General features: G+C 39.5%; 2 protein-coding genes across 2 annotated transcripts; one reads left to right on the top strand and one right to left on the bottom strand.

The window, feature by feature from the left end:
- Nucleotides 1-1,187: 1,187 nt before the first annotated feature.
- On the top strand, nucleotides 1,188-16,224 carry LOC140929311 (uncharacterized). The gene is made up of 9 exons (XM_073379112.1): nucleotides 1,188-1,403; nucleotides 3,934-4,073; nucleotides 10,480-10,543; nucleotides 11,888-11,979; nucleotides 12,500-12,618; nucleotides 12,944-13,036; nucleotides 13,978-14,090; nucleotides 14,933-15,010; nucleotides 16,034-16,224. Exons 1-9 carry the CDS (start codon nucleotides 1,257-1,259, stop codon nucleotides 16,166-16,168), a joined length of 981 nt encoding a protein of 326 aa, XP_073235213.1. The 5' UTR covers nucleotides 1,188-1,256; the 3' UTR covers nucleotides 16,169-16,224.
- A 156-nt stretch (nucleotides 16,225-16,380) lies between these two features.
- LOC140929312 (peptide methionine sulfoxide reductase MsrB-like) lies at nucleotides 16,381-21,569 on the bottom strand. Its single transcript, XM_073379113.1, has 5 exons — nucleotides 21,414-21,569; nucleotides 20,534-20,622; nucleotides 19,570-19,646; nucleotides 19,071-19,227; nucleotides 16,381-18,674 (listed from the first exon to the last, which is right to left on the bottom strand). Exons 1-5 carry the CDS (start codon nucleotides 21,481-21,483, stop codon nucleotides 18,549-18,551), a joined length of 519 nt encoding a protein of 172 aa, XP_073235214.1. The 5' UTR covers nucleotides 21,484-21,569; the 3' UTR covers nucleotides 16,381-18,548.
- Nucleotides 21,570-21,641: the final 72 nt, after the last annotated feature.

Genomic DNA, 21,641 nt, shown 5'->3' with positions numbered 1-21,641 from the left:
AAACCCAACGTTCCCATCTATGCCTTTCTCCATGTAGCGGCTGCTAAAATAATATCTTTTCAGAAAAGATGTATTTCCAACCAAGTTGCCATTTGGTTCCATTTTTTATCTATTTTCCGATGAAAGTAGGCGGGGATCACATGAGCCCGGGGGAAATCCCTCGCCGCCCTTAACAACAGCCCTGCATTTCAGTTGGACAAACCAGAAAAGTTGTCTGTGATACATAAAATTGACTTACGATTATTTCTTTAAGTATTATGCAAATCTTCAATTTCAAAATGATGGGCATAGGCCTCTGATCTGTCCATGCGGTCATCACTTGGGACTGCAGGTAAGATCTCATCAGGCATAAGCCTAATTGACAGAAGCAAAAAAGGGGAAGGGAAAGAAAGCACAAAATCCCCTCTCCCTTATTTCCTCCCCTCCCTCCCCTTTTGACGCATGTTACACAGGCTATTAAATCAGACAATGGAAAATTCTAGTGAGATTGTCTGAGGACTGACTATATTTCCAGATCTGCCATTTGGCCGGTGCTCTATTGCTGGTTTGCATGTGATGTCACGGTGGCCATGTTGGTTGTAAAGAACAAAAGCACTTCTCTCCTCTGAGAACGTAACCCTATTTTTCATGTAAATTCTTCGAGAAAAGTTGTATTGATCACCAACATGGTGGCCTTGTCACGTGGTTGAAAACCAAGAATTAACCATGTTTTTTCAACTATCAATCTTGAGCGATAACATAAACATGGGAAAAATATGAGACAGACTTCCATTCTCTGTATTTATGGGACGTTTGACTTGTTTATTTGGGGGATTGCAGGAAGGACCAGCTGATTTGTACCAATCGGTTTATCTTGTAGGAAAACCCTTCAGTAAGGAAATATGAAAAACTATTGCATTTGTTTCCTTATAATTTTTTTACAGTTTCTTTCAATGGAAAAAGTGTCTAACCCATTTCATTCTGTTTTATCTTTAACTATAGTATCCCTCATCAGAAATAAGGAACGCTCGCCTCCCCATTAAGGCCAGATTGTTTTGATTTTCTAAAATTGCGTGACCCAACCTTTCGACTTCAATCGCTGGTCACGGAAAGCTACGTCACAAGTGATGCAAGTGTCGTGAATGTTTGCAAATAAGAGAGCCTGCAGTACTGTAGTTCGGATGAACGATACAACGCTTAAGGTTCGTGTCCTGGAAAGGAAGGTCATTTCCCATCGCTGGCTTTCAAATCTCTTCTAGATGTGTAAAAAGTGAAAAATGTTTTCTACGAAGTCTACAAGACTTGCATCCTCTCTGGTGGGAACGGTGCTCAGATCGTCAGGTTCTCGGTGCATCATCTTGCCGCGGTTTGGAATTCGAACTGAAAATGGCGGTCAACTGGTTGCAGCTCTTCGAAAATCCACAGTAAGCTTAGAGTTGTCGTCGTGCGCTAGGTTTTGAGTGTTGATAGTAAGCTGAGAATGCAATAGATTATTAGAAGTTACAGTAAAAATTAGCGTTCTATTATGCTTACGTAAGAGGATCATGCCGGGTTGTGGGGGAACCCAAGCTGAAGCATTGGAAAGTCAGTATGGTCAGTATGTCGTGTATTAGGTGCTTACTCCTCAAATAGGATTTACCACTTTTGTTATAAATATTTGATCCTTTGATACAGTTAAATTTTCTTAGATAAAACCGAGGATTTAATCCAAACATCTGAACTACTTGACAAGGTTTTGACAATGAAGAAAAAAAACACCTGTTCATAATGCATCTCAGTCAATTCCAGCTGCGGCCAGGCCCCCCCGGACTGCTGCGGGGCATTTGCCAATTCTGCTCTGCCCGGGGGCCGGGCATTTGCCAACCCCGGGGCTATTCCCAAGCTTTTGATATGCACGCAGTTTCCTATCAGAATATAACTACACTTAGGATTTTAATGGAAATATTTTAAACAAGCATATTGGTGTAATTATCAAGGACAGGAAAAAATTGTAGAGGGTTGTAAAGACATGTTCTCAATTTTATGCATGCATTTTTTCATTGCGTATTAAGCCAGAATCACATGGCAAAATTGGGAGCTAACAGGACATGAATCAAATTGAATCAAATTTCTGTTGATAGCCATTATATGGAAGGATGATCTTCAAATTTTGAAGATCATCCTTCCATATTTATAAAATTATTCGACATAACATATAACTTTATAGCACTCTGTTAATGTCGTCGTGGTGTGCAGTCTTAAGAATCCTAGCGCTATTACAAAGGAAGACGTTAATTGAAACAAAAAATCGCACATTAAAATGCTTAAATGGCACTATTCGACTGTGCAAGCTGACAGAGGACGGGGCATTTGCCCTCTTTTTCATCCCCAGCTCGGGGGATTTGACAGCTCAAGAGTCCCCACCCCCGGGAATTTGCCATCCAAGGCAAAACAAATGGTAATGCCCTGGGATCAGCCTGGGGGTGGGGGGGAGGGGGGCTGGGCACAGCTGGAATTGACTGATGCATAAATATCAGGAAGGGCTTGCATTTTTGAGCCTTTAAAAGGTATCATTGTATTACTTTCCTTCCCTTAAATAATTATTGTCAGGATTTAACAATCGTCATAGTTACCAACACATACACCTGCCCCATATTGAAAGGAGCTCTCCCAGGAAGGGGGGCGGGGCGGGGGGGGGGCTACTTCCTATAATGGCCTATATGGGAAGGCTCTGCCGCAAAGGAGGTACCTTTTTTAGGGTTCAGCCATATAAGAAGGGTACGGATTTCACTTGAAGTAAATGAAGGAGTAGGGAAATCTGTCTTTTCGGTCAGTAAAAGGACCCCTAAAGACTAACAGATGCATTTTATGCCTGTGAAAAAGTTGAGAAAACTTTCTGGTTTTGATTTATTCATATTTTGAACACAGTGCATTTACATTGTACATCAGTTGAAAGGGATGCAAAGTTCTAAACTAGGAATATGAAAGGTGTACCGTTGGCTAATAGAAGGTATGTGAAAGGGTTACCTTTTCTGTAGCCTGCGAAAACAGCCGTTTCTCCTCGCTCCTCGCCACTGGGATGTTTCACGAGAAGGAACATCAGAAATTCCATACTGACAACGTATATCAATGTTTACATAATAAATCCAGTAGTCATGGGGTTCCAAATGCAAATTTGTTCAATTTTATGTTTCTCCTGGTTGATTTTCGTAAAGTGTTATGTTAACCTGTGAGTGAGCTCCAGCAAAACTCAAATGCTTCTTCTAGAGAAGAATATATTCCACAAATATTGACTGTTTCGTTATAGATTCATCGCATTTACATTTGACCTTTTTAGCTTTTTGTCTTTTGTCTGTCATTCATAAACAATAGCTAAAACAATGTAACTACTCTGTCGTACAATCAGCACTTATGATTGGATTCCAGACCGTTTTTACGTCATCAGTATGTAATTTCCTTAAAATCCAATTTTCCTTGAAAAGTCCTTAAATATCTGCGCAAGTCCTTGAAAAGTTCTTGAATTTTCTTCAACTTTGAATGTAGTAGCCTGAAGAGAGTTTTTTGATGCTTTTTGGTTGTCCAAAAAGCAGCAATGTTTTATGCAATCATTAAATATCAATTTAAGACAAGTGAACTGAAAAATTTAGAGAAGTTGGCAAAGCAAACAGTTCAAGCCATAAAGTCTTATTTAGAGTGGACTGGGAATGTGCATTTTTCTGTGAAATTATAATCCTAGTAGGTGGTCCTTGAAAATCTGATGTGGTCCTTGAAATGTAATTGAAATGTCCTTAAAAAATTAATTGTTGCAATTTTTGGTGTGAACCCTGTATAAAGCCAGCTAGGTAAGGGGTTGGCCTTGGGGGCCAGAGCCTCCCCATATAAAACTACCCTGGGGGAGTTCCCCACCTGGCAGCAGGCTCTCTTGTGGGATACATAATTTCTGAATATCTGTGTTGACATAGTTGTATTTACCAGGTTTGTCTGTTGTCGACGAGTACCGTGCACACTGAGAAGCAGCTACCACATTTTAAAGAGAGGGAACAGATTAAAGAAGCTGAAGGAGATGATGATCGCACACTGGGTAATGAAGTGTACAGGATGCCTCATCCTATTTGGTAAGAAAAGAAAACAATGAGCGTTATAACTCATTATATACAGTGTAAATCTTTCTCTATCACTTCTTTTTTTGATTGGCTCTAATCTCACAAAAAATTATGAGATTTTGTGTTGACCCAGAGCACTTACAATTTGTGTGGAAAACCTGGTCAATCCTTTTAGAATGCAAATGGATCAGTTTATTCTGGTGGAAATTTTATGGGAAAAAAGTAGTACTTTTCTTGCTTTTACCATAACATCCACGGAGGTACTCCATATAGTAAAAGGGACAGGGGGATGATCCAAGGATTTTTGGGGGGTTCGAAATTTTCAATTCGGGGATTTTTTGGGTAGAAAATTTACCAAATATTTTTTTTGGTGGCTTAATTTAAGTAAGGTTTTTTGGGGGTTAATTCAAAACAACTGGTGGGATTGCCCACGTATTGCACTTGCATAGTTCTGCGAATAAAGTACAACCAAACTTGTTAATACGGCTCAGAAATTCAGCATCGGATTTTTTGAGGGTTAAATTTTGGTTGACGGATTTCTTTTGGGTTTTCATTTTTGCCTTCATTGGATTATCCCCGTCACTTGAAATCCAGAGCACATCCCCTCCAAGGCCAAAATGACCAAAACTTTCTTACCATTTGCATGGATTACAAGCACCCAGCTTTCTTTAGTGAGAAAGAGAAAAGTATATCCGTATTTTGCAAATAGTACATGTACAACTCAATGCTACCACTGTTTTTGGTGTGAAAAATGAAGCCATTATGTACCATTTGTCACCTAGTAATTTTCACCAAAATTTCTGGACAAATAGTATACAAAGCACGTCAAATTTAGGAGATGATTGGGATATCCGAAAAATGCAGGGTTATCAAAAGATGGCTACTTTAAGGTTTTCGCCAGCGAGAAATTGTTGGAGAAAACAGAAAAAAAATAAACCATAAAAAAACCTTGTCAAAGACATTGTTTTAATCATGTCCTGCATAATTAAAACGATACAGAGGAACACATATCACTAGGAATATGTGTTTCCCAGGTGGGGGAACACATATCACTAGGGATATCTGTTTCCCAGGTGGGGGAACACATACCACTACAAATATGTGTTTCCCAGGTGGGGGAACACATATCACTAGGGATACATGTTTCCCAGGTGGGAGAACACATATCACTAGGGATATGTGTTTCCGAGGTAAGGGATCACATATCACTAGGGATATGTGTTTCCCAGGTGGGGGAACACATACCACTACAAATATGTGTTTCCCAGGTGGGGTTAACACGTATACTAGGGATATGTGTTTCCCAGGTGGGAGAACACATATCACTAGGGATATGTGTTTCCACAGTGGGGGAACACATACCACCACAAATATGTGTTTCCCAGGTGGGGGAACACATATCACTAGGGATGCATGTTTCCCAGGTGGGAGAACACATATCACTAGGGATATCTGTTTCCCAGGTGGGGGAACACATACCACTAGGGATATGTGTTTCCCAGATGGGGGAACAAATATCACTAGGGATACATGTTTCCCAGGTGGGGGAACACATATCACTAGGGATATCTGTTTCCCAGGTGGGGGAACACATATCACTAGGGATATGTGTTTCCCAGGTGGGGGAACACATACCACTAGGGATATGTGTTTCCCAGGTGGAGGAACAAATATCACTAGGGATACATGTTTCCCAGGTGGGGGAACACATATCACTAGGCATATCTGTTTCCCAGGTGGGGGAACACAAATCACTAGGGATATGTGTTTTCCAGGTGGGGGAACACATACCACTAGGGATATGTCTTTCCCAGGTGGGGGAACACATATCACTAGGGATATGTGTTTTCCAGGTGGGGGAACACATATCACTAGGGATATGTGTTTCCCAGGTGGGGGAACACATATAACTAGGGATATGTGTTTCCCAGGTGGGGGAACACATATCACTAGGGATATGTGTTTTCCACGTGGGGGAACACATATCACCAGGGATATGTGTTTCCCAGTTGGGGGAACACATACCACTAGGGATATGTGTTTCCCAGTTGGGGGAACACATACCACTTCAAATGTGTGTTTCCCTGGTGGCGGAACACATACCACTAGGGATATGTGTTTCCCAGGTGGGGGAACACATATCACTAGGGATATGTGTTTTCCACGTGGGGGAACACATATCACTAGGGATATGTGTTTCCCAGGTGGAGGAACACATACCACTTGGGATATGTGTTTCCCAGGTGAGGAAACACATATCACTAGGGATATGTGTTTCCCAGGTGAGGAAACACATATCACTAGGGATATGTGTTTCCCAGGTGGGGAAACACATATCACTAGGGATATGTGTTTCCCAGGTGAGGAAACACATATCACTAGGGATATGTGTTTCCCAGGTGGGGGAACACATATCACTAGGGATATGTGTTTCCCAGTTGGGGGAACACATACCACTTCAAATGTGTGTTTCCCTGGTGGCGGAACACATACCACTAGGGATATGTGTTTCCCAGGTGGGGGAACACATATCAGTAGGGATATGTGTTTCCCAGGTGGGGGAACACATGGCCCTAGGGATATGTGTTTCCCAGGTGAGGAAACACATATCACTAGGGATATGTGTTTCTCAGGTGGAGGAACACATATCTTAAGGGATATGTGTTTCCCAGGTGGGGAAACACATACCACTACAAATATGTGTTTCCCAGGTGGGGGAACACATATCACCAGGGATATATTTCCCAGTTGGGGGAACACATACCACTAGAGATATGTGTGTCCCAGGCGAGGGAACACATATCACTAGCGATATGTGTTTCCCAGGTGGGGGAAACATATCACTAGGGATATGTGTTTCCCAGGTGGGGGGAACACATACCCCTAGGGATATGTGTTTCCAAGGTGGGGGAACACATATCACTAGGGATATGTGTTTTCCACGTGGGGGAACACATTTCACTAGGGATATGTGTTTCCCAGGTGGAGGAACACATACCACTAGGGATATGTGTTTCCCAGGTGAGGAAACACATACCACTAGAGATATGTCTTTTCCTGGTGGGGGAGCACATACCACTAGGGATATGTGTTTTCCAGGTGGGGGAACACATATCATTAGGGATACGTGTTCTCCAGGTGGGGGAACTAATATCACTAGGGATATGTGTTTTCCAGGTGGGGGAACACATATCACTAGTGATATGTGTTTCCCAGGTGGGGGAACACATACCACTAGGAATATGTCTTTCCCAGGTGGGGGAACAAATATCACTAGGGATACATGTTTCCCAGGAGGGGGAACACATATCACTAGGGATATCTGTTTCCCAGGTGGAGGAACACATATCACTAGGGATATGTGTTTCCCAGGTGGGGGAACACATACCACTCGGAATATGTCTTTCCCAGGTGGGGGAACACATATCACTAGGGATATGTGTTTTCCAGGTGGGGGAACACATATCACTAGGGATATGTGTTTCCCAGGTGAGGAAACACATATCACTAGGGATATGTGTTTCCCAGGTGGGGGAACACATATCACTAGGGATATGTGTTTCCCAGGTGGGGGAACACATACCACTAAAAATATGTGTTTCCCAGGTGGAGAAAACACATATCACAAGGGATACATGTTTCCCAGGTGGGGGAACACATATCACTAGGGATATCTGTTTCCCAGGTGGGGGAACACATATCACTAGAGATATGTGTTTCTCAGGTGGGGAAACACATATCAGTAGGGATATGTGTTTCCCAGGTGGGGGAACACATATCAGTAGGGATATGTGTTTCCCTGGTGGGGGAACACATACCACTAGGGATATGTGTTTCCCAGGTGGGGGAACACATATCATTAGGGATACGTGTTTCCCAGGTGGGGGAACACAAATCACTAGGGATATGTGTTTCCCAGGTGGGGGAACACATATAACTAGGGATATGTGTTTCCCAGGTGGGGGAACAGATATCACTAGGGATATGTGTTTCCCTGGTGGGGGATCCCATATCACTAGGGATCTGCGTTTCCTAGCTGGGGAAACACATATCACTAGGGATATGTGTTTCCCAGGTTGGGGAACACACATCTCTGGGGATATGTGTTTCCCAGTTGGCGGAACACATACCACTAGGGATATGTCTTTCCCAGGTGGGGGAAGACATATTATTAGGGATACCTGTTTCCCAGGTGGGGGAACACATATCACTAGGGATATGTTTTTTCCAAGTGGGGGAACACATATCACTAGTAATATGTGTTTCCCAGGTGGGGGAACACATATCACTAGGGATATGTGTTTCCCAGGTGGGGGAACACATACCACTAGGGATTTGTGTTTCCCAGTCGGGGGAATGTATATCACTTTGAATATGGGTTCCCCCACGTGCGGAACACATATCCTTAGTGATATGTATTCCCCCACCTGGAAAACACATATTCCTAGTGATATGTGTTTCCTAGGTGAGGGAACACATATCACTATTGATATGTTCCCCAAGTGGGGGAACACATACCACTAGAGATATGTGTGTCCCAGGCGAGGGAACACATATCACTAGGGATATGTGTTTCCCAGGTGGGGGAAACATATCACTAGGAATATGTGTTTCTGAAGTTGGGGAACACATATCACTAGGGATATGTGTTTCCCAGGTTGGGGAACAGATATCACTAGGGATATGTGTTTCCCAGTTGGCGGAACACATACCACTAGGGATATGTGTTTTTCAGGTGGGGGAACACATATCATTAGGGATACCTGTTTCCCAGGTGGGGAAACACATACCACTACAAATTTGTGTTTCCCAGGGGGGGGAACACATACCACTAGGGATATCTGTTCCCCAGGTGGGTGAACACATTTTATTAGGGATATGTGTTTCCCAGGTGGGGGAACACATATCACTAGGGATATGTGTTTTCCACGTGGGGGAACACATATCACTAGGGATATGTGTTTTCCACGTGGGGGAACACATATCACTAGGGATATGTGTTTCCCAGGTGGGGGAACACATACCACTAGGGATATGTGTTTCCCAGGTGAGGAAACACATACCACTAGGGATATGTGTTTCCCAGGTGGGGGAACCCATATCACTAGGGATATGCGTTTCCTAGCTGGGGGAACACATATCACTAGGGATATCTGTTTCCGAGGTGGGGGAACACGTATCGCTAAGGATAGGTGTTTCCCAGGTGGGGGAACACAAACCACTAAGGATATGTGTTTCCCAGGTGGGGGAACACATATCACTAGGGATATCTGTTTCCCAGGTGGGGGAACACATATCACTAGGGATTTGTGTTTGTCACGTGGGGGAACCCATAGCATTAGGGATAGATGTTTCCCAGGTAGGGGAACACATATCACTATGGATATGTGTTTCCCACGTGATTGTACACATATCGCTAGGGATATGTGTTTCCTAGGTGGAGGAACACATATCACTAGGGATATGGGTTTCCCAGGAGGGGGAACACATATCACTAGGGGTTTGTGTTTCCCTGGTGGGGGAACACATACCACTAGGGATATGTGTTTTCCAGGTAGGGGAACACATATCACTAGGAATTCGTGTTTTCCAGGTGAGAGAACACATATCACTAGGGATATGTGTTTTCCAGGTGGGGGAACACATATCACTAGGGATATGTGTTTTCCAGGTGGGGGAACACATGTCACCAGGGATATATGTTTCTTAGGTGTGGGAACACATATTACTAGGGATATGTGTTTCCAAGGTAATTGAACCCATATCACCAGGGATATGTGTTTCCCAGGTGGGTGAACACATATTCCTAGTGATATGTTTTTCCCAGGTAGGGGAACACATATCACTAGGGATATGTTTTTCTTAGGTGGGGGAACACAAATCACTAGGGATATGTGTTTCCAAGGTAAGGGAAGACATATCACCAGGGATATGTGTTTCCCAGGTGGGGGAACACATATCACTCGGGATAAGTGTTTCCTAGGTGTGGGAACACATATCACTAGGGATACGTGTTTTTTAAGTGGGATAACACATATTTTATACTTGGGATATGAGTTTCCCAGGTCTGGGAACACATATCACTACGGATATGTGGTTCCTAGTTGGGAGAACACATATTACTAGGGTTATGTGTTTCCCCAGTAGGGGAACACATACCTCTATTGATATGTGTTCCTCTACTTGGAAAACACATATCGCTAGTGATATGTGTTTTCCAGACAGCGGAACACATATCATTAGGGATTCATGTTTTCTTTATTGGGTATTAATTATAACGCAGCGCTTAACCTATTCAGCCCCTTATGTATTTTATTTAACTGCAAGGAAGCTTTCCTGTTTTTTTTTCCTACAGTTCCAATTAAGTTTTAGTTATTTTTATATTTTCATTTAACTATTATAATGTGTTATATTTCAGGTCAGAAGATGATTTGCACAGTGTAAAAATTACCCATGAAGACCCAGTAACTAAAGTTGACAAGGTACAATAAAAATTTTGCAGTTATTATCGTTGTATGCATGAGAGTTACAAAGGGTGCTTATGATTGAGAAATCTGGATTTAGATTTTAATGCTGCAGAGATATCTCTTCTTGAGTTTTCCCTTTTTTGCTGTTGTTTTTTTTGGAATTATATCGAAGAAAGGATTAAGAACTAGGAACAGGAGTTTTGCACCCGCATGCATAATTAGCAAAAAGAAGACCACTGTCCAAAAGAATAGTTTTGCAAATCCTCTTTCGGATTTCCCAATCGAACAGTAAAGAAGGAAATCCGAATTTGGATTTGTTAATTGAAATCCACCCTGAGGACGGATTTCTTGAAAGTGAAATCCATTTTCGGGTTTTGCGTTCAATTGCAAAATCTGAAATTCTTTGTAAAAAAGTAAATCTGGATTTCCCAATCGATTGCAACCAAACTGTGATTTTTCTGGTTACCCGCATAGAGAATATGCTTTTAAGGGTTGAAAAGCTTTTCTGGCTGTTAATATTATGGAGACATAAGAGACCTTTAGATTCGAGGACAAGGACGACTGCGAGTACAAGAATTGACGTAAAGTTTTTTCGCGTATTCTCATTAATGTAGACTTCCCAGAGAACTTCATTTTACCATTTTCCACTAGAAAGGTTCACACTGTTATCTTTAGTGAAGGAGGTTGCGTGCTCTTTCGATCGCAAAATGATAAAACTACTAACGTTTGTTATGAATCTTGTTTTTTGCCACCACAACATTTGCACTAAAATTCATGGTAGAAATGATGGTGGCTACCACCTTTTCCCGCCAAAATGACGCTGGTTCACACTCGAGCACTGCTTAGTATTGGGAAAATCTCATAGTCGTAATCTTACTTGTCTCAGAATCTTAAGCTCTCTATAGACACAGAAAAGAAGAGAAATTTTTTTATACTCCTTAAATTTTACAAGTTCCTGGGGGAAATTCCATGCCCCCAGCCCTTTAAAGCACGTAGTGACTGCCCTGTTCTGGGATAAAAGCCATGGATGCTGATGTGAATGATTTGGTTTGTGTGTCCTTCCATCCCTACAATGTCTGTGTTCACACTTAAAGAGACAGATTATCTGTCTCAAATTTTGAAATAGACAGATAAACAGACAGATGTAATCAGACTGATAATTCATTGCCCCTGCTGGGTCACATTAAGACGGCTAGATTATCTATTATACTTCTGAGTCAGATAGTCTGTCACTTAAGTGTAAAAACAGCCACCTGGCATGGATTACAGTCATAATCAAATAAAGTTTTTAGATGTTTCAGTTAATGTTTAAATTGCCTATGAGGTATTATTAATAATAGTTTCCTTGTTTAACTTAAGCTTGCCTATGGTTCAGTACAATTTCTGAGGATAGCATTTGATATTATTTCCTTGTACAAAGTGGGAAAGATGACAGAGAATAAGTGGCTAAAGTAAGTCAATCAGTCATTTCAAATTTCATGGCCTCTAAGGCAACTTCATTTTTCTCTGCACAAAAGCAATTTTACTACTTAAGTATTTATTTGTTTAATTACATCAGCTGTGAATATTTTCCCTCAATTCTTTGTCGTCTTATTTATATTCACAGAAATGTTGTACAATGAGTAAACCTAAAGTAAACAGCACTTTTGAATTATTAAGAAAAAGCACTCTAAAAATGTTTAATTATTATTATGATTATATGATTACGATGATGATGATGATGGCTATTATTATTATTATTATTATTATTATTATGATGTGGTAGTAGTAGCAGCAGCAGCAACAGCAGTAGTAGTAGTAGTAGTTACTTTAGTAGAAGTCGTAAAAAAGAGTAGTGGTAGATTTTTGTTCGATGAATCTCAAGACCATAAAACAGCTATAATTTGTGTTAATTCAGACTCATACATTATTATTTTTTTGATACTGGCACTTGCTTTGACGTATGTTTTTGTGTCCTTTGATTATCAACAGCCGCATTATTATGTTGGAGACAGTGGCAGGTGTACCAGGGATGATTGCGGCGATGGCTCGACACTTTCACTCCCTCAGGAAACTAACAAGAGACCATGGGTGGATTCACACACTACTAGGTAATATTTCCAGTGAAATGAAGGGCCATGCAAAATTCAAATATTTATTTACTCCAACAAGCACCAATCAAACTGTCTTAAATTAATAGGTTTAACCAAGGTACGTTTTTAAGTACTAATAATGGGCTATTGCTAGTCTTTTCAAAATTTGCTAGTATTTTGACAATAATATAATTAATCTGCCTACGTATTTATAACACTTCAGTACATCTGTCATATTTGAGCACTCATGCCATGTCCCGGAAACTTGTCATTATGATAAATGTACTCGAAAACTTAGTTTTATAGTTTTAGGTACTTAAAACTTTTCATCAAACTTTTTTAGAGGAAGCTGAAAATGAGCGGATGCATTTGATGACAGCCTTGGAACTAAAAGAACCTGGAATTCTCTTCCGAGGAGTTATACTTCTGGCTCAGGGTAAGTTGTACAAAAAAATTATTTCGCGATTAATTTTCAAGACTTACTGGGTTTAAGGCATTTTAATGCAGGTGAAATGTGTAACCTGTTATTTAGCTCGAATTTTAGTGCCATGCTTATGTTTTTTTTCATATTGCCTCTGCCTCCTCCTCCTCCACAAGCTTTTCTAAGGCTTAGTAGCAATGCAACACAGCGAGAACCCTGAGAAGTGGAGACAAGCAAGAGGTCCCAGGAACACTTTAATTTCCTTAATAATTAACTCAAATATCCGCCCAAACGTGATTGTGAGTAACTGCATTGGGATGAGGCAGATTTTGCCTAATGCCCACTCGGACTTAACCAGGGGGTGGGGGGTTGGGGTTTGGTGGCTCGGGTTACAACATAATAATAATAATAATAGTAATAACTGTTTGTTCACAAATCCATGGTAAAGTGAAAAGGAGATAAAGGAGGTTATCCCTTTCTAGTTTAATCCACAGGAAAGCTCTGCCCAAAGGGCCAACCCCTTTTATCCTTTTATTTACCATTTTTGACAAGGTACTCCCTCTATATTCCTTCTATTGACAAATGGTATCTCTTTCATATACCCAGAGTAATTAGAACTTTCGATCCCTTTAACTGCAGTGAAGGCACTGTATTTAAAATAGGAGTAAATTACAAAACCAGAACATTTCCCCAACTTTTTCACAGTGATAAAATGCATTTGTCAGCCCTTTTGGGCCTTTCATAAAAGGAAATGACAGTTACCCTTTCTCGTACTTAAACTTGTGAAATCCCTACCCTTTCATATACCTGAAGCCTGAAAAAGGTACCCCTTTCGGGCGGAGCCTTCCTGTATAGGCCATCATAGGGAGTACCTCCACCCCTCCAGGGGAGTTAATGTATGATGCAATCAAAATCTTTATTATACCTACACCTTTTTTCTTTTCCTATTTAAACAGGTCTTTTTGTAAACTGCTTCTTCATAGCATACATGTTAAGCCCCAGATTTTGTCACAGATTTGTTGGATACTTAGAGGAGGAAGCAGTGAAGACTTACACCTACTGCTTAAAGGTGAATAACCTTTTTAAGTTAACCATCAGCTGCCTCACTTGAGAAGGTGGGGCCATCCTGGTGGATCCATGGGCTTGCACTGTTCTGGCAAGCTGGCTAGATGCTACAATCTTGGAAAAAAATGTTAATTAGAAAAATGATTTTTGCCTTGTCTAGTTTCAAGACGAAGCTCTTCAAGCACTGACAACTAGTGACAAAATTAATAATCCCCATTCCTCTCCAAAACAAATATGCTGAAGTCTGGCTGGGTCATTTTTGTCCTTGACTGAACAACATTGGCTAGGGTGGGACAAGGGGAGAGGTTATAGGGGTACCAAATCTGTCTGATAGGCATTCTGTGGGTAAGAAACTGCAAAATTCTAAGCACTTTTTGTCCAAGATTGAAGGTAGAGTTCATTCCAATAATGCAGGAATACAAATGTATCACTTAAAGTGACCAACATTATTTTTCTCCTAACAACATCAGCAGATTATCAAGAGTAAAGGTTATGAGAATTACTTGATTACCAAAGGGAGAATGATTTGATCTTAAACCAAATTCTCTCAACTATTCCTAAAAAAATGTATAGACGCCAGTTTGGAGAATTTGTATGTGGATATTAGGGCAATATGTCAAGGTTCACAAACTATTAAACCCCTGCCATGAGGCCCCATTCCAGGCACCTGTCAAACTGGATAAAATTTACAGTATACATATAATGAATAAAATGGATGGGAGAAAAGTAAAAAAAAAATTCCGTCTTTATAGCCAGGTTCTTTTATTCAAAAAATTTCAATTCATGGGCATAAATATGTGATAAATATTATTATTCAGTTAAAGCATTCGTGTAAAATTTTCACAGTGCATTGATGACGGAACTCTACCGATTTGGAAATCAAAGCCTGCACCTCCTCTGGCTATTAACTACTGGAAGTTAAAGGTATTTTAAGAAAATTTTCCTGAAAATTAAAATTTCTTAGAGGGAATTTTTAAAGAGTGTGGAAGAAAATCCATGGCTGACTATGAAAAATATGTGCCAAGAAAGGAAGAGAAAGGGGGTAACAGCAAACTTGAACCATTTACTGACAACATCTCTCCAGCACAAATAGTTGACTGCACAACTGAATTTTACACAGATATTTGTAGCTCAGGAGAAATGGTAAAACACTGAAGCATTATTGGAAGCAACAGGTTAAGAAGAATTTTATTAATTGAAGATCACAGTTATTGACACAAGTTTTGCAGTTGTGGAAAGAAAGCCTGAAAAAAGAAAGGCATGTACGGGATTTGAACCCTTGTCTCTGTAAATATCGGTGCGGTGCTCTGCTAGTTATTGACCAAACAAGCCAACTGGGAGTGGGCCATTGAGTTGATTTATTATAAACCCACAAAAGGATAAAGATATGAAAATCATTTGACATAAGAACTGTGGAGCGAATGAATTTATTAAATAGTCAAAGAATGTATTAAATGAAAGGAGATTATCACAGTTATAGGGGATAAGTAGAATTCAAAGATTATTAAACTCAGTAAAGCACCCTCCTCACTACACAACAATAGAGATTTTAAGATTCAAGGACGACAACTCTACGAGAACGAGATTTGATTTAAAGTTTTTTGCGTATAAGTAGACACCCCAGAATGCTTCATTGTACTTTTTTTTTTTTCAGCAGAAAAGTTAGCACTGTTATCTTTATTGGAGGAGGTTAAGCCCTCTCCCGATCGCAAATCATAAAACTTTTAACATGTGATAACTTGTTTCTGCCATTGCGACATTCTTGCTAAAACTCGTAGTAGAATGACGACAAGTATCACGTTTTCTTGCCAAAATGATGCTGGCTCATGCTGGCGCTAGTAGAAGTATTGAGAAATTCTTCACTTGTAGTTGTACTTGTCTTTAAATATAAAGGTCTCTAATATTGTTCAGTCTGTAGCTCTGAGTTTCTATATAATTTTCTTACAGGAAGGAGCTGTTATGCGAGATGCTATCCTGGCCATACGAGCAGATGAAGCACACCACAGAGTTGTTAATCACACTCTAAGCTCAATGCACCTTAATGAGAAGAATCCATTTTCACCAGGCCAGAAGAAATTATAAGTGCAAGGTTATCTGTGGTGCTTTAAAGACTTTAAAGAGAACATAGAAGGTCTGTGAACAGGCAAAGTAAAATCCGCCTTTTCTATAGAGTTTTTAAGAGTGCTAAAATATTATTTTGTATTTCAGAGGAACTTCATTTTCTTGAAGCCCTAAATTTTTCTCAAACTATATTTATCACCCAATCATAGCTGTCACTTAAGGCTGGGGGCCTGGGGATTTCACCCAGTGACACCCGGCTACTGTCATAGCAGGGGCGGATCCAGGATTTTTCTTAGGAGGGGGCCGGGTGCACCACTAAGGAATGGCATAACTGACTGGTGACATAATTCAAAATGGTGTGTATATCTTTCGAGCAAGACAGAAGGCAGTACGCATAGAAGCAAAGCAAAATCCACAGGATACCCATGAATAGGACATGTGGCAATGATGTTTTTGGGTACGATAGCATGTTTCAAACAAAAGAAAGTAAATTTCAAACCAGTAGCAGGTTTTCACATGAAGTCAAAACTTGAACCAGAGAATTATCAGTTCATCTGAGTTTTTGCTTTCATGAAGTATTATAGGAGTTAAACACTTATATACATACAAATTAATTTTTCAGTTTAAATGGCTTGTTTGTTTTGTGATGGTGTGCCTGAATTTCTGAAATTCAATCACTCCATTTCATAATATTGTATTATACTAATAAAGCATGAATTCTGTAATAATGTTACACTACTGCAAAATTAATAATACATGATTCTTTATACATTGAGGTAGAAGCTGGGTTATAAAAGAAAGTAAAGGGTAGAATTATTAATTAATAAAGTGAATGTGCAACTGTAGCTAGATTTGCAAACCCAAATAATAACAAATAGTTAACCATATAAAAATTAATTTAATTTGCTACAACCTAATGTTATGAAATACATTGTCATGTTATTTATTGTCAACATCTGTTACACATTAGGAAAATGTACAAATTAAAAAATAAGAGAAAAAATTGCAAATTCTATTTACATGTTACTTTTTGTCCAGTTATTCGAGACCTTAAGATACACTGTTTCAGTGTACAAGTACAGGTAAATAACGCGTGTGGATAGCCATGAATACAGGTAAATTGCCTCTCAGCACAGAAAAACGGGTAGGCCACCAGCTAGAACAGTAATGCCAACATCTCATCTGAGAAATAATGGTCACCTTTTATTTAACTACGTAGCCAACATGGTCACCTACCCGTACCTGTAGGCAGAAACGGTATATCTTAAGGTCACTATTGTCAACTCATTTCCCTTAGGGGTTCATCTATTATAATAATAATAATGATGACAATGAGTGTAGAGTAATATTACTTAACCTGTGAAACAGATACTATTAACAACTAATGCAAAATAGCTAAAAGTAGACAAAAGAGACGAGAATGAAGTTAGTGCATACGTGTATTAGTACATAGTAGTCTAATACCTATTTCATGGGTTAAGTAAAATCACTCTATTTTGTTAACTAAAATATGTCTTTAATTTTATTTCCTTATGCTCAATGTTGCTTCCATTGTGCTTATAAAGTGCCACAGTTACACAGGGTGCAAAGAAAGTCATTTTTAAAGCTTGCCATTTGGGCAAGCTGAAGCTAGCATGTACTAGCCCAAACGTCATTTCAACTAGCCCTAAAAACATTTTGCCGAGCAGAATTGATTTCACAGTTCTTCTATAATTTGAATTTCTCGAAAATACTTCACTAGCCTGTCGGGCAAGTTAAGAACAAAATTCACTAGCCCAATAGCAAAATCCACTAGCCCCGGGCTATCGGACACTACTTTCTTTACACACTGGTTACAGTTAAAACAATTTGGCCACAGCCAGCTTCTCTGTTGGGAATTGTGCGTCAATAGTGTGTTTACATATTTCGTATTTTTATCCCTTCACTTTATTATATTTCAAGTTGATGACAACGTTGATTGCCAAAGGGACAGTCACAAAGTGAACCGCACCAACTGATAGGATGTAGGGTTTCTTAATTTATTTCGTGGGTATAATACTAAATGTCAATTAATGATATAGGTTAGGTTTCATGTGTATTGTAGTTAGTCTAGGAGAGAAGATTATGTAATCTGAAAACAAGTTGTAAGGCCGAAATCTGTGCGATTTGATTAAACGTTGAACATTGGAATACACAAGCAGACTTCTATTTGTCTCATCTCCAACACCTCCATTATTCACACCTGGTATGAAAATCTGCTTTGAATAAGTTGACTTTAATTCAGATTGACTTTTACAGGGGAAATTCATAAATAATAAGTTACTAACTAAAGGTGATTTTTGTTGTGTAAATTCCATTTGCACCATTCTTATGTGTGCATATGTTGCCTGAATGACAAATTGGTTATTTCACCTATTGAAGGTCAAGTTGTATCTGATCTTGTACTGTTATTTTCTGGTTCAAATTTGAGTGAAATGCTGTTGATGCAGTATCTGAGACCAGTAGGCGCAGGGCCGTCTGGGAACACATGACCAAGATGAGAATCACACTGTCAAGTAATATGAAAAAATAAGTATAAAAAAGTTTGAGTATATTTATATCTAAGTAAGTACATTATGAAGTCATATGACCATAACTTCTAATATAGATCTACATGACAGATTATCTTTAAAGAAAAAGAGAGACTAGTATTTACTCGGTATTTTAAGACAGAATTATTCTCAGTTTTAAACAAGAGAAAACTGCATAGTACTGTGCTTCTCTTTGCAAAAAACAAGTTTTAAATGCGTTGCCCCATCAAGAAAGTGCACATTGCAATTGGCAAGTCCAAAATTTTATAAGTATTAATGTGAGTAAACAATGGCACTCCATATCCAGCGAGCAAACTCTCCAGGCGTTTGCTTATGGGGTAACTACCTCGAAGGGAAAGAACTCTTCATTTTACCTGCCGACAAAGAACTTCAGTTCTGACCATGCCATGACTATAGTCAGTTTTTTCTGCTACTGACAATTGAAGAGAACTTGCATCGTTGGAGCTAATTGTTTCTATTGCAGCATTAAATGATGGCCATCCTGTTCCGGATTCAAACTTCGCAGATGAGCTGTACCCAAAGAAAAGAATTAAACTATCAGGTAAAGGAGCATTAACAAGACAAGAAACTCAGGTTAAACTGGTTTCTGTAGTATGAAGTTACATTTAAGGAGTAGCTCTTTAAATGGATAATGTACTGTGACAATAAATCCTATCCGCCATTATTCTCCTGACTGTATTGGGGAGCATCAGAAAATTTGGACAGAAGAGATCTTAAATGTGCCAAAAAGATATTGTAAGATCTTTTAGGGGTGTGGCAGAGGAAGTACTAAGTGGATTTGCTGGCGCAAGATCATCATTTTGAAAAGGCTAACTGGCTAACTAGAGGGAATATGATGCCAGGATTGCTTACCTAAACAGGTCACTACCACAGCAAACACACTTGTATTTTCCTTTGCCTTTAAATTCAACATATTTACCGGACCATGGCTGGAAGCAAATAGTTGAATTTTATTATATCAATAGTAAACACTGAGAAATGGCAGCTGGGATAGACACAAGAGTCTAAGTACAGCTACTACATCAGTATGTCTGGTAAATTAATCTAGGTTCAATAACAATGTAAAATACTACTTAGTAACCAAGAGTGAGGTCATTACAGGGAAATCTCAGACTGAGGGCTCGGACAATACATGAAGGCAGAGGTCTGAGATTTCTCTGTTATAACCAAACAGACAAGGTTAACAAGTTATTTATTACATGGCCTGTTTAGAGCTATTCTTAAAATGAATACAATAAAAAACACCAGAAGTAATTATTTTCAACATCTGCACAAGAGATTATTCAAGGTCATGTTCACAAACTAAACCTGGGGATGCGATCGAAACCACCAGACAAAGTTTCTTTGACAATGAGAAATTTTGGACCTGAGCCTACGATCAATAATTAAAATAACCAATAACTGGTCACCTCAATGAGTTGTATGCTTGAGCCTGTGATACAGTCATGTGACACAGTCAGCAGATAGCCTTTTTTGACAGCTGTCAATTGACCACAATATGGATGTCTACTATCAGGTTTTTTGTTTAAAAACACAGATTGTAAATGCCTGGGACAACTAGCTAGCAATGCCCAGTCATCACAAGAAAATCTTGGCTTATATAGCAGCCAGTTGGAGCTCACGTACTATTGTAGCCATTCAATAATAAATTATTAAACAAGGTAGGTGAAAGGGGAACCATTTGTCAATAGAAAGTATACAAAAGAGATAGCTTGTCTGTCAAAAATGGTATATGAAAGGGGTTAGACCTCGGGGTCGAGCCTCCCCACCTCCCCACCCCACCTGGGAATAACCCATTAGGATTACTTGGTCTTACCGGCTCAGTTCCTTTTTGCCTGCAGACCCAGTATTGATCAGGAGAAAGTTTTGTTTTCCATTCTGTGTCTGAGTACTTGGCCAAGGAAACTAACCAAAACAAAATATTTATGTGAACAAATACACTTTTGAATAATAGAGAGATTTAGAGTCACGTTTGCGGCAAACGGCAAACGTGAGACACAATTGGAGACTTTCTCAAACAATTAAGAAGTGAACAGATAAAAACTGTCCAAAATAAATCTGGCAGATGAACATAACAAGAGACACCTTATTCCTGTGTAAAAATAATCAATAGCACATGACAAGTAAATGAAGACTTGGTCACGTGGTACAATTTCACATTGCCTTTTGTCGTAAGCGTCATTCTAAATCTCTGTATATAAGTACTTATATGGGAACTCACAGCCCGTCAAGTACCCGACAAATTCCCTAGGGGGGAGTTAGGAAGGCATTGACTTAGCCAGTATTCCTTACTCATGTAGACGTCACCAATGATATTACATTACCACGCAGAAGCGCACTGGTTCTTGAAATAAAATATTCTTTTGTTTCATTCAATACACATGTGACTATAAACAAAAGAAATGAAGTTATGAATATATGAAAATCATACCGGTATATGACAACTGCGGAAGACTGTTTGTAAACAGTCGTAGCGATAGCCAACAGTTGAGGGGGCAGAAATGTTTCGAAACCTTATGAGTTTTCTAATCCGGATTTCTAATATATTGATTTATATGTATTGCATGGATAGTAATGATACTAATTTTAGCGTAGGCGTATTGATCTTTTCAAACTTGTATTTGTGATGTTGTCACATAAGCTTATATCCACGCCGCGCTGCTTATTTTTTGTACCATGCAAAGAACGTCACAAACCTTCGGAAACAAAAAACCCTCGATAAAATATCTGAAATCCTTTGTTATGCTTCACTGATGTCTTTGTCATCTGAAGCCGAAACAATGATGAAACGTGTCTTGAAACTTGACAATAACCAGCTGAACTACATACGCTGTAAAATGCTCTGGCCGCCATCTTTGTTATTCTTGGTGCTGACCAGAATGATCGCATCCTCTGAAAAAATTTTAACCTCGTCCAACAGGGTC

Source organism: Porites lutea, chromosome 3 (assembly GCF_958299795.1).
Source record: "Porites lutea chromosome 3, jaPorLute2.1, whole genome shotgun sequence".
NCBI lineage: Eukaryota > Metazoa > Cnidaria > Anthozoa > Scleractinia > Poritidae > Porites > Porites lutea.
The sequence above is the reverse complement of the archived record's forward strand: the minus strand, read 5'-3'. Positions and strand labels throughout refer to the sequence as shown.